Source organism: Lontra canadensis, unplaced genomic scaffold, assembly GCF_010015895.1.
Source record: "Lontra canadensis isolate GAN:19392208 unplaced genomic scaffold, GSC_riverotter_1.0 scaffold58, whole genome shotgun sequence".
NCBI classification, from domain to species: Eukaryota; Metazoa; Chordata; class Mammalia; order Carnivora; family Mustelidae; genus Lontra; species Lontra canadensis.
The window spans coordinates 9,499,602-9,512,520 of record NW_022631052.1 but is presented as its reverse complement, the minus strand read 5'-3'; the positions used below and the strand labels follow the sequence as shown (position 1 = coordinate 9,512,520).

Sequence of the window (12,919 nt, the reverse complement as noted above, 5' to 3'; positions counted from 1 at the left end):
AAAGCTGCTCCAGAATGCCGGCAGAGAAGTGTCAGAATAAGGAGTCAAGACTAAAAGAACATTAAAACAGTTCAGAGGGTATCAGTCATTGGGCAGTGTGCCTGATAAGGAATTCAAAGTCATGTTCATAAAGATACTGGACTTGAGAAAAAAAGTGGATGAATGGAGAATTTTTTAAAATTTTAGAGATTTTAAAAATCTCTAAAATTTTAAAAGAATTTTAAAGAGAATTTTAAAGAAAATGCAAAAAAGGGTGCCTGCGTGGCACAGTAGGTTAAGCGTCTGACAGAGCGGTTCCGGCTCAGGTGGTAATCTCAGGGTTGTGAGATCGAGCCCCACATGGGGTTCCATACTCAGCACAGAGTCTGCTTGAGGTTTTCTCCCCCCTCCTCCTGCTCTTGCTCTCTCTCAAAAAAACAAACCACCAGTCAGAGGTGAAGAATTTAACCAAAATTAAAAAATACACCAGAAGGAATCAATAGCGGACTAGGGGATGCAGAAGAATGTGTCAGCCACCTGGAAGACACCGTGATGGAAAACAAGCTGAACAGCAAAAATTAAAAAATGAAAACCGGTTAAGGGAACTCAGTGACATCAAGTATAACAGCATTTGCACTATAGGGATCCCAGAAGAAGAGACACAGAAGGGGGCAGAAAATGTTCCTAATCCAAAAAAGGAAACAGACATCCAGGTCCAGGAAGCACAGAGAGCTCTTAACGAGATGAACCTAAGGAGATCCACACCAGGACACGATATTGCCAAAGTGATGATAAACCATTTTACAAACGGCAAAACCGCTATAGGCAAGGGATACCCCAGAAGGGGTATTTGTGTTTTCAGCACAAACTTTGCAGGCCAGAAGGAAGTGGCATAGTATGTGGAAAGTGCTGAAAGGAAAAAACCTACAACCAACAATACCCAGCAAGGTCATCATTCAGAACGTAAGGGAGGTGGTTTCCCAAACAAAAGTTAAAGGAGTTCATCACCACTAGGCCAGCCATATAGGACGTGTTAAGGAAGAAATTTCACAAATAAAAGCAAATATATTTGGTAAAAATATTACTCATTTAGAAAAACATGGTGGTTAAACCACAAAAATAGTAAAAATCTATTATATCTATAAAAATTAGTCAAGGGATACACAAAAATGTAAAATAAGACATACATAAAACATGGGGGGGCAGGGGAGTAAAAATGTAGTGCTTTTAGAATGTGTTCAAACTTAAGATACTAACACCTTAATAAAGACGACAGTGCAGGGGCGCCTGGGTGGCTCAGTGGTTAAGCCTCTGCCTTCAGCTCAGGTCATGATCTCAGGGTCCTGGGATCAAGTCCCACGTCGGGCTTTCTGCTCAGTGGAGAACCTGCTTCCTCCCTCTCTCTCTCTCTCTCTCTCTCTCTCTCTCTGTCTACTTGTGATCTCTGTCAAATAAATAAATAAAATCTTCAAAAAAAAATCATTTAAAAAAAAGACAGTGCATGTAAGATGTTACATATGAATCTAATGGTAGCCACAAATCAAAAATCTATAATAGATAAATAAAGGAACAATACCATCAAACTCATAAGGGAAAAGAAAGGAAGAGAAACAGAAACAGAAAACAATTACAAAACGGCAGTGAGTACGTACTTAATACTGCCTTTAAATGTAAATGGGCCAAGTGCTCTAATCGGGAGACATAGGGTGACTGAATGGATAGAAAAAACAAGACCATTTATAAGCTGCCTTCAAGAGACTCACTTCAGACTTAAAGACAGAGATAAAGTGAAGGGATGGAAAAAATATATACACTATGCAGATGGAGGGGGGGCAGGTAGGGATACTTCTATCAGATGAACAGACTAAAAGTGTACAGTGGGACACCTGGGTGGCTCAGGCACTTGAGCATCTGCCTCTTGATTTTGGCTAAGATCGTGATCAAAGGGTCATGAGATTAAGCCCTATGTAGGCTCCACACTAGGCTTGGAGCCTGCTTAAGATTCTCTCTCGGGCACGGGGGTGGGACAGTCTGTTGAGCATCTGACTGACTCTTGGTTTCAGCTCAGGTCACGAGATTGAACGCAGCGTCAGGCTCCATACTCCACTCAGAGTCTGCTTAAGATCTCACTGTGTCTCCCTCTGCACTTCCATCCCCCATGAGCACTGTGCCTCTAAAATAAACCTTTAAAGAAGAAAAACTTCTTTTTCCCTTCCCCTCTCACTTCCCGTGTGTGTGTGTGTGTGTGTGTGTCTTCTCAACCTAACAACAACAACGACGGTAGCAGGAGATAGAGGAGGACAGTACATAATGATGAATCCATCTGAGACCGAACTGTTGTAAATATGCACCCAACATAGGAGCACCTATATATAGCAAATACTTACAGACAGAAAGGGAGAAGTTGACAGTAACACAATGATAACAAGGGGCTTCACCCCGCTTACATCAAAGGATGGAGGATACAGACAGAAAGGAAGGAAACAGTGGCTTTGAATGCATTAGCCCAGATGGATCTAACATTCACACATACAACATTCCATCCCAAAGCAGAATACACATTCTTTTCAAGTGCACATGGAACGTTCTTCAGGATAGCTCATATGTTAAGCCATAAAACAAGTCTTAAGTTTAAAATTGAAATCCTCCCAAGTATCTTTTCCTTCCACTATGAATTGAGACAAGAAATCAATTTCAAGAAAAAAAAAAACTTGAAAAATACACAAACACATGCTACTAAACTGAGTGGGTCAACCAAGAAAACAAAGAGATCAAAAAATACATGGAGAAAAATGGAAACATGATGGTCTGAAGTCTTTGGGACACAGCAAAAGCAGTTCTGCATTTGCAATAACACAGGCCTACCTCAAGAAACAAGAAACACTTCAAAAAAAATCTAACTTTACACGTAAAGGAACCAGAAAAAGAAGAACAAAGCCCAAAGCTAGTAGAGGGAACAAAATAAAGATTGGAGCAGAAATAAGTAGGACTTTTTTTTTTTTTTTTTTTTAAGATTTTATGTATTTGACAGAGCGAGAGAGGGAACACAAGCAGGGGAGCAGGAGAGGGAGAAGCAGGCTTCCTGCTCAGCAGGGAGCTGGATGTGGGGCTCGATCCCAGGACCCCAGGATCATGACCTGAGCCAAAGGCAGATGCTTTACGACTGAGCCACCCAGGTGCCTAAATGGGAAATTTTTTAAAATAGATCAGTAAAGCCAGGGGCGCCTGGCTGGCATGTGACTCTTGATCTTGGGTTTTTGGGTTTGAGCCCCAGATTGGGGTAGACAGATTACTCAAAAAATAAAAAAAGAAAATGAAGCCAAGAGTTTGTTTCAAAAGATAGACAAAATGGATAAACCTTCACCAGACTCATAAAAAAGTATTGAAAATTGGAAATGGAAGAGAAATAATGAACACAGAGATACAAAGGTTTAAGAGAATATTATGAAAAATTATATGCCAACAAATTGGACAATCTAGAAGAAATATTAAATTCCTAGAAAAAGAAAATCTGGGATGCCTGGGTGGCTCAGTTGTTGAGTGTCTGCCTTTGGCTCAGGTCATGATCCTGGGGTCCTGGGATCGAGCTCTGCATCCGGCTCCCTGCTCAGTGGGAAGCCTGCTTCTCCCTCTCCCACTCCCTCTGCTTGTGTTCCCTCTCTTACTGTGTCTCTGTCAAATAAATAAATAAAATTTAAAAAAAAATCTTCCAAAAAGTGAATTAGGAAGAAGTAGAAAATTGGAACAGAAAAATTATTAGTAATGAGATGGAATTTTAAAAAAAAAATCCAACAAACAAAAGTCCAAGGCCAGATGGCTTCACCAAATTGAATTCCACCAAACATTTAAAAAAGAAATACCTATTCTTCTCAAACTACTCTGAAAAACAGAAGGAGTTTTGGAAAATTTGGAAAATTTCCAAATTCACTCTACAAGGCTAGCATTATCCTGACACCAAAACCAAAGACACTACAAAAAGAAGAAAACCAGGGATGTCTGGGTGGCTCAGTCCATTAACCTTCCTACTCTTGGTGTCAGTTCCAGTCCGGATGTCCCGGTCCTGAGATCAAGCCCCTGCATCAGGCTTCACACTCAGTGAGGAGTCTGCTTGGGATTCTTTCTCCCTTTTCTTCTGTCCATCCCACCTTCCACCCCACCCCACCTTCCACCCCACCCCACCTCTGCACGCACACACACCCTCTCGCTCATAAATATTTAAAAGAAAACCAAAAACCAGTATCTCTGATGCACATAGATGCAAAAATCCTCAATAAGACATTAGTAAACTGGGGTGCCTGGGTGGCTCAGTCTGTTAAGCCTCTGCCTTTGGCTCAGGTCATGATACCAGGGTCCTGGGATCCAGCCCCGAGTCGTGCTTCCTGCTCAGTGGGAGGCTGCTTCTCCCTCTGCTGCTGTCCCTCCTGCTTGTGCTCATGTGAGCACACTGTCCAGTAAAATCTTAAAAAAATATATTAGCAAACTGAGCTCAGTCATACATTAAAAAGATCATATACCAACACAAATGAAATTTATTCTAGGGATGAAAGGATGGTTCGATATTTGCAAATCAGTGTGATAATAAAAATAACTCACGTTAATAAGAAGAAGGATAAAAACCATTGGTGCAACTCAACAAATGCAAAAAAAAAAAAAAAAGGCATTTGACAAAATACAGCATCCAGTCATGTTAAAACCTCTCAACAGAGTGTGTTTAGAGAGAACATCCCCCCCCAACAAAATAAAGGCCATATATGAAAAACCCATAGCTAACATCATACTCAATGGTTTACCAAAGGGAGCGGGAGAAAAAAGATTAACAAGGGGCACCTGGGTGGCTTAGTTGGTTGAACTAATCTGACTAATCCGACACTTGGTTTCAGCTTGAGGTATGGTCTTGAGGTTGTTGGATTGCGACCTGTGTTGGGCTCCTTGCTGGGCACTGAGTCGGCTTGGTATTCTCTCTCTCCTTTTCCCTCTGCCCCTCCCCTGCTTACACACACACACACACACACACACACACACACACACTAAATAAAAATCCTTTAAAAATCTTAACAACCATTTACAATTGCACCCAAAACAATAAAATACTTGGGAAAAAATTTATCCAAGGAGGTGACAGACACATACTGTCAAAACTATGAGACACTGAGGAAAAAATTTATCCAAGGAGGTGACAGACACATACTGTCAAAACTATGAGACACTGAGGAAAGAAAGCAGAGATGTAAAGACACACCACGCTCTTGCGCGTTGGAAGAATTAATATTGTTAAGACAATGCTGCTCTCCCAAGCAAGCTACAGAGTCCGTGCAGCCCCGTCACCGTACCAGTAGCATTTTTCACGGAACTGGAATAATCCTCAAGTTCGTATGGAACCATACAAGACTTCGACTAGCCAAAGTAATCTTGAGAAAGTAGAACAAAGCCGGAGGTATCACAGTCCTGGATGTCAAACCACACTCCGTACCTGCAGGACAGTGTGGTACGGGCACAGAGAGAGACTGATGGACGCCACAGGAGAGGGGGCGGGCCCGGAAGTGAACGTACACCCGTGTGGTCAGCGGATCTGCGACCGAGGCGGCAAGACTATGCTACAGGGAAAAGACGGTCTGTTTCCCAACAGATGGTGTTGGGAAGACTGGACAGCTACACTCAGGAGTGAAACCGGGCCACTTTAACACCGTGCACACAAAAATAAACAGATTGAAGACCCAAGTGTGAGGCCGGAAACCATAAACCTGAAAGCAAGCATAAGCAGTAACGTCAGCCATCACCCTCAACAACACATGTATGGGGAACAAAAAAAAATAATTGGGACTACATCCGCCAAAATAAAAAGCTTTACCAGAGCAAAAGAAACTGTCAGCAAAACAAAAAGGCAAGCTAATGAATGGGAGAAGATACTTTGTAAATTATATATCTGACAAGGGGTTAATATCCAAAATACATATAGAACTTACACAATGCAACACACACACAAAAAGAAATCCAGTTAAAAAAACAGGCAGAGAGGGATGCCTGGGTGGCTCAGTCGGTTAAGCCACTGACTTCGGCTCAGGTCATGATCCTGGAGTTCCTGGCTCGAGTCCCACATCAGGCTCCCAGCTCTGCGGGGAGTCTGCTTCTGCTTCTCCCTCTGACCTTCTCCCCCTCTCCTGCTCGCGCACACGCGCTCTCTCTCTCTCCCTCTCTCTCTCGCAAATAAAATCCTCAAAAAGAAAAAAAATAGAGGATCTGAAGAGATACTTTTCCGAAGAAACATAGATGGCCAACAGACACACGAAAAGATGCTCAACATCACTAATAACCAGGGAAATGCAAATCAAAACCACAAGAGAACCCCGCACGCCAGTCGGAACGGCTCCCGTCAGAAAGACGGGAAATAACAAGTGCTGGCCAGATGCGGAGGAAAGGGAGCCCTTGCGCACGGTTAGTCGGGATGTAAATGGGTGCACCCACCATGGGAAACAGTATGGACGTTCCTCAAAAAAATAAAAATAGAAATACTGTATGATCCACTAATTCCACTACTGGGTACTTACCCAAAGAAAACAAAGACACGTTCAAAAAGATACACGCACCCCAGTGTTTACAGCATTATTTACAAGAGCCAAGATATGGAAGCAACCGGTGTCCATGGTAGATGAGTGGATAAGGAAGTTACAAATGATGTATGCGTGTGAAATGAAACTAAGATTTACAGAAGTAGGGGCGTCTGGGTGGCTCAGTCGGTTAAGCATCCAACTCTGGATTTCTGGTCAGGTCATGGTCTCAGGGTTGTGAGGTGGAGCCCCCATGGGGCTGTGTGCCCAGTGGGGAGTCTGCTTAGGATTTTCTCCTCTCCCTCAGCCCCCTCCCCCAACTTATGCGTTTGCTCGTGCTCTCTGAATAAAACCTTTTTAAAGATTTCATTTATTTGACAGACAGAGATCACAAGCAGGCAGAGAGGCAGGCAGAGAGGCAGGCAGAGAGAGAGAGGGAAGCAGGCTCCCTGCTGATCCCAGGCTCGATCCCAGGACCCAGAGATCATGACCTGAGCCGAAGGCAGAGGTTTAACCCGCTGAGCCACCCAGGCGCCCCAAAAGATAAAAATCTTGATGGACACCAAGCCCAGGCTGTTTTGTGGAGAATCTTAGCAAATCTTCAAGAAAGAGAATTCCTGTGTTACAGAAAGCATACCAGGGCATAGAACATGATGGCCAGTCTCCTACCTGTTGTCACTGTACAAAGTCAGCATGGGCCTGACCCCCAACTGTACTAGGTCAGCCCTGGAACAAAACTATGGTCAGCATCACTTATATGGACGTAAGGCCAAATGTAGCCATCCGCCCTCAAAATACAAGATGCTTCAATACTGGAAAAACCTATCAACATAACTCACTACTTGAGATTATCTGCAGTAGAGGAGGAAGGCAGCCAAGTCATGTCAGTACATGCCCTGAAGCCATCAGTGAAAGGTACCCATTTATGCCATAAACCTGAGTACAGTTACAAATAGAATTTTCCTAACATGATAAAGGTTAAGTAATTCTACTTAGTAATGAAATATGAGAGGCATTCCCATCAAGGTCAGAAATAAGAGGGGTGCTTACAATTCTCCACTGCCTTTAACACTGTACTGAGATTCTTAATACAGTAAGGTTGGAAAGAACCAGATCTTCTCTAGATCAGTTAATAGGCAGAGCTCTGTGACGTACTAGAAGCAGGTAGACAGAATGATAGAGCCCAAAAACATTTTTAAAGAAAAAAAGATGGCAAAAATATGTTCAATACGTAAAGACACAAAAGGTAACTATTTTTCTGTGCACTCCATACGTATAAAAGATGAGAAGGATGCCCTTCGAACTCCCAGCAGAGGTTATCTCTGAAGATTGGGTAGGGTGATGAGAGGTCTTTGACAATTCCACGGAGCTGTTGTCAAAAAGAAATGTGTTTCTTGTGTAAATTCCTAAGGCGTCTGTACTAAGCTGTGTGCTATAAAGAGATTGTGGGAATTGTAATTATTAATGATAGCTGCTGATAGCTAGAGAAAAATGCAGCCCTCGGTGTGGAGGTAGAAAGGTCTCTGCTGCGCAGAGAGGGAGGACAAGGAGGGCAGGGAAAGTCTCCCAAGAGGGAAGGGCTCGGATGCCAGCCACGGAGCCCCAGGCTTTCCTCGTCCCCCCCGGTCGGTGGCTTCTGCCCTGTGCAGCCATCGAGCCCAGCTGTCCCCTCTTTCGGCAGGAGCAGATCAGGCCTCGATCACCGCCAGGAATCACATTCAGCTGGTGAAGTCACAGGTGCAGGAAGTGCGCCAGCTTTCCCAGAAAGCAGAAACCAAGTTGGCAGAAGCACAGACAGAGGAGCTCCGGCAGAAAACACGGGAGGACGGGGACGAGAGGGCCGAGCCGGAGCAGGAAGCCTACCTGCGCGAGGATTGAGCGCCCGAGCGGCTGCCCGCGGCTGCCGGTTCAGCGGGGGGAGAGCAGGGGCGGCTGCCATCCGGCCCGGGGCGGCAGAGCCTTCTCCGGACGGAGAGGAGGCAACGCGTCCTGCCCTGGCCCATCGGGCCGGAGGCCTTAGTGAGCTGTGAGTGCCTGGCCCCCTCCCTCCCCACCCCGAGGAGCTGGTTCTTGGCCCTGGGGCACTCACCCTGTTTAAGGCTGACCCCACTCAGCACAGCTTCCCACCCCCCATCTTTCTGCCCCCCACCCAGCACGGCTCAGCAGCCTGGCCGGAGAGAGGGGTCCTGTTTCGTCATGCCCACGAGTTCAGTAGCTGGTTAACTTCCCTTCCCAGTCTTACATTTTCAGATATGATTTAGTCTTTGCTCCCCCCATAGGAATGTGTGTTGTTTCGGGGAAAGGGGAGCCTGTTCATAAGATTTCTTTTTACGTGTCTCTGATGCCTTCTGTGATCTGGCCCCGTTGCCTGTGAGGACAGCTGGAGCCCAGGCGCCAGAGCCCATTATTGTTACGGGACTGAACGCGGAGTGTTTACCTGGTGCTCAACAGGACATACTCCACCCCGTGCTTCTCGTTTCCTTCTTTCCTTCGAGTGTCTCTATTGTACCTGAAGGAGAATAATTTTTTTGTTTTGCACTTCAAAAAGAAAACGTTTGTGTGTATATTCTGGGCCCTGTGCAGCCTCTTTCCTTCACTTCCCAAACTGGCAGAGCCACAGGAGGCTCCAGGAATTTCCCCCCCCCCCCACCCCGCCCCAGCAACCGGCACCTGAGTCCTGGCCGCATTCGATGAGCCAAACTTGGTACAGGTGAAGCGAGGTTTCGGTGTTTTTAATCAGAGTTAGCAAGGTTGGGTGCGGGTACAAAAGCGAAGTTAGCATTTCCTATAGACCATCAGGGTAGGGGTCACGGTTCTCAGTTTGTCGTCATGATGGGAGAATCAGCACAGGCGCTCCTCACTCAGCCCGCCCCTCGGAGTTGAGGCAAGGGGGCCGCTGCGCACCTGAGCCCCTCATCTGTCACCAGCGCCCACATGGTCCACATCTCCAGGGGGCTGAGGCGGTGCACCAGGAGGAGCCCTCGGTACAGGCAGGGGTCTAGGGGGTCCAGGGGCCGCCGTATTCCAAATGTCTTAAAGCCAGCGTGGTGCGTGGGGCTCACCCCCAGCTTCCTCAGGCACATACCCACGAACACGTCGTCGATGGGGAAGAGTTCGGCCTCTTCCACGGCCGCTTGGAGGCGCCGCACGGTGGCTCTCGACATCACATATCCCCCACCCCCGGCGTAGGGCGGGTAGTGGCGGGCCCGGTACATGGATGGGGGGATGAAGTACTTGACCTTGGTGTTCCTGTTGGGCAGGGCCTGGCGGATCACGTCTCCCACCAGGAGGTCCCGGGCTGGGTCCCAGCCGTCCAGGAACTCCAGCACATTGGGGACATGGACGAAGACGTCGTCGTCTCCCTTTAGCATGAAGTGGGCGTGAGGACAGGCACCCGCCACCCAGCGCTGCAGGTGCAGCTCCTTGAGGGTCAGGTTGAAGAAGTCCTCCGAAAAGTCCCACTGCAGGATGTCATCGAACTCTCGACTCTCGTAGGCCAGCAGCTGGGCGGGGGGCACAGGGCCCGCCACCCCCAGGAGGAACACAAGCTTCAGCCGCCGGCCCCGAGCCCGGTCCCCCACGCGGCCCCACGTGCTGCGGATGGCCGCGCGCCGCTCCACGTGGCCAGGCTGCGACTTGATGGCCAGGAGCAGGAAGGTGTCCTCGGCACAGCGCGAAGGCTCCAGCAAGATGGAGAAGTTGCGGCAGTGACGATAGGTCAGGAAGAGGCGGTGACGGCTAGGCAAGGACAGGGAGACGTTAGCCACCGTGTGGTTGGGGGGACACTGGCTGCGGCGGGGCCCTGGGGGAGCCCAGAAGGGCTGGCGGGCCGCGGAGCCCCCCACCGGCTTGGCCTCCTTCTTCAGGAAGAGCAGGCAGCCGAGCAGCAGCGCCACCAGGCTGTACAGGACAGGCCAGCCCAGCCGGCGGGACATGGCAGGGCCTGCGGGGAGAGAGCGCGTGAGCGGCCGCAGCCCCCGCCCGGCCTCTGCCTCCCCGGCCTGCCACCCAGCCAAGCTCCTGCTGGCCCATCTTCGATTTACTCTTCCCAGCGAGTCCTTTGGCTCTTTCCAGAGTCCCTCTCCCAGGGGACAGGCCAAGCACACCTGCTCTGCCAGCCCTCGCCTTCTGTGGGCATGGCGGGGGGGGGGGGGGGCTCTCGCGCACCTTCTCCCCCAAAGGACTTGCAGCTGCTTTGAAACCGAGGCACCCCGGGGCACCTGGTGGGTTCAGTCGGAAGAGCGTGGGACTCGATCTCAGGGTGGGGAGTGCCGGCCCTACGCTGGGTGTCGAAATTACTTAAAAAAATAAAACACCAAAAACCTGAGGCACCATGAGCACTTTCCTCTTTCCCAGAAAACTCGAGAATCCTACGGTGAAAACGGCACACAGCTAGTTCAGTTCCCAGTCAGATCCATTCTAAGCACAAAACCTGACATTCAGGGCTCTCGAGTCTAAAATCAAACCATCCGCCCCGCCCCCCAAAAGTGTGCAGTCCCTGTTGGTGGCAGGCCCTGCGCTGGGTCTCCCAGAGAGGACAGCCCCGGGCGTGGCCCTTAGAGTTTGCTCCTCCAGGGAAAGGCAACCACAGGACAAACCCTTCACATCCGCCTCAAGTTTCCTCTTTCCCACAGGTTTCTTGGAGGAGTCACTTAAGAGGGGGTTTAAGAACAAACCCCTCGCACACAACGGCGTGAAAGCAAGTAGGAAAGCCGTTGGCCTGTGCGGGGCTGCTCCCTGCGGCCGCGGGCGCCCGAGTCCACGCCTCTCGCAGCTCTGGTTCTCCCAGCAAGGACCCCGCAGTCCGGAGCGAAGGCCCAGAAACGGAAGCTAGCGGGGGACACTGCCCAAGATCAAGGGCAGCAAAGCCAGGCCTCCAGCCCCTCCCCTTCACCTCCACGGCCATGTGGTCCTTGTCCAACAGGCCTTTGCTTCGACCCAGTCCACCCGCAGTCGCCCCATCCCTGTCACCCTGCTGCCACCGGGACAAAAGCATCTCTTTCCAGCCGCCAGGGACGTGGAGGAGAGAAACCAAAACAAAACCAATCCGAACGTCAGACGGTGCAGAGACCTGAAAGCAGCGTGAGGACATTCCGCGACGGGGAGGATTCCAGCCCGTGGTGGGTCCGAAAGCTCTGAACGAAGGCACCCAACCGCAAAGACCTGGGGAAAGTGTGGCCGGCGGCGTTAAGCGGGGCTCCTGGAGGAGGTGGCGTGGAGACGCCTTTGCGGGCAGGAGGGCGAAGCGCCGGGAGAGGAGGGACGGGGAGCACCGGCCTGGGAAGGCAGGCGTCGAAGGCCAGGGCGAGGGGCGCGGGGCAGCTCGGGTTTACCGTAACCCCAGCAGGGACCCACTGGAGGATTTAGCAGAGGCGGCGGCAGAAATCACAGCGCTTGGAAGGTTCCTCCCGCTGCGGCTGAGACGATGGATTACGGAAGGGAGAAGGGAGCGGAGACCGGCGAGGAGGCGCGCACGGGCCCAGCCCCACGCCGCAGCTGGGACGCGCGCGGCGGCCGCGGAGCAGGCGAGCGGGAGGACTTGCAGCTGTGGGCGGGGAGCCCCGGGCCGGCACCGCGGCGGAGGGGGGCGCAGGGCCGGCGGTTTGGCTCCGGAGCTCCCGCTGCGCGCCCCCGCGCCCCCCACCCCACGTGTGGCCCAGGGCCGTTCCCCCACCCACGGCTCCCACACACTGCTGTGAGTCCCAATTCGGTACCTGCCCAGCGCAGGTCCCCAGTACTGGGAGCCCCCAAGAGCCCGGTTCTTAACCGCGCGTGGGCTTCAGCGAGGGCACGACCCCCCTGCGAGAGCGGTGCCGAGTCCTAAGGGTCTGCAGTTGTCTCTGGGGCGACAGCCGTCTCGGGCCCTGGGAGCTCCAAGTCCCGACACGCTTCAATAAGGGGAAGTGCCAAGGGCTAGTTCACTCCTCCCGACGGCCTCTAGCCGGCTGCTGGGGGCGCCGAAGGCCGGCGGGGTCGGCGGAGCACGGAGCAGGGCCCCGCGGCGGACACAAGGCCGGGTTCCGGCCGTTCGGGCCCCGGCGGGCGAACACAAGCCGAGGGGCAGCAGGAGGCCGCCAGGCCCCGACGGCCCCCCGCGGGGAGACGACCCCCCCCCCCCGCCGCCAGACCCAGCGTCCTCGCGGGTGCGCGGGCGGTGCGGAGGCACGGGCCCCTCCCGCACGGGGAGACACTCCTGCCCCCCGCAGCGGCGGCCCCAGGCGCCCCCGGGCCCGCTCAGCCCGCCCGCCGCGGACCTACCGGAGCCGGGACGCCGAGCCAGGGACAGGCGAGGAGCTCGCGCCGCGGAGCGGGGACCGAAGCTCTAGCCTCGCCCGGCTGGGGCGGGGCTCCGGGAGGGGCGGGGCTCCGGGCGCCGCGGGACCCCTCCCCCACGC

The 12,919-nt window shown here is 51.3% G+C and overlaps 2 protein-coding genes across 4 annotated transcripts in view; one reads left to right on the top strand and one right to left on the bottom strand.

The window, feature by feature from the left end:
* DIABLO (diablo IAP-binding mitochondrial protein) overlaps nucleotides 1-8,461 on the top strand; it is a 17,513-nt gene extending 9,052 nt beyond the window's left edge. The window contains exon 6 of one of the 3 annotated variants that reach the window (XM_032876360.1): nucleotides 8,206-8,461. In XM_032876360.1, the coding sequence (XP_032732251.1) occupies nucleotides 8,206-8,402 (197 nt within the window). In that variant the 3' untranslated portion in view covers nucleotides 8,403-8,461. The remainder of the gene's footprint in view (nucleotides 1-8,205) is intronic. The other 2 variants (XM_032876359.1, XM_032876361.1) reach the window with 2 other exon arrangements.
* A 918-nt stretch (nucleotides 8,462-9,379) lies between these two features.
* On the bottom strand, nucleotides 9,380-12,827 carry B3GNT4 (UDP-GlcNAc:betaGal beta-1,3-N-acetylglucosaminyltransferase 4). Its single transcript, XM_032876358.1, has 2 exons — nucleotides 12,783-12,827; nucleotides 9,380-10,467 (listed from the first exon to the last, which is right to left on the bottom strand). Exon 2 carries the CDS (start codon nucleotides 10,457-10,459, stop codon nucleotides 9,386-9,388), a length of 1,074 nt encoding a protein of 357 aa, XP_032732249.1. The 5' UTR covers nucleotides 10,460-10,467; nucleotides 12,783-12,827; the 3' UTR covers nucleotides 9,380-9,385.
* Between the last annotated feature and the right edge of the window lie 92 nt (nucleotides 12,828-12,919).

Bases quoted from the DNA above. Each gene is read 5' to 3' on its own strand.
- B3GNT4 (XM_032876358.1), bottom strand. From the start codon at position 10,459: ATGTCCCGCCGGCTGGGCTGGCCTGTCCTGTACAGCCTGGTGGCGCTG.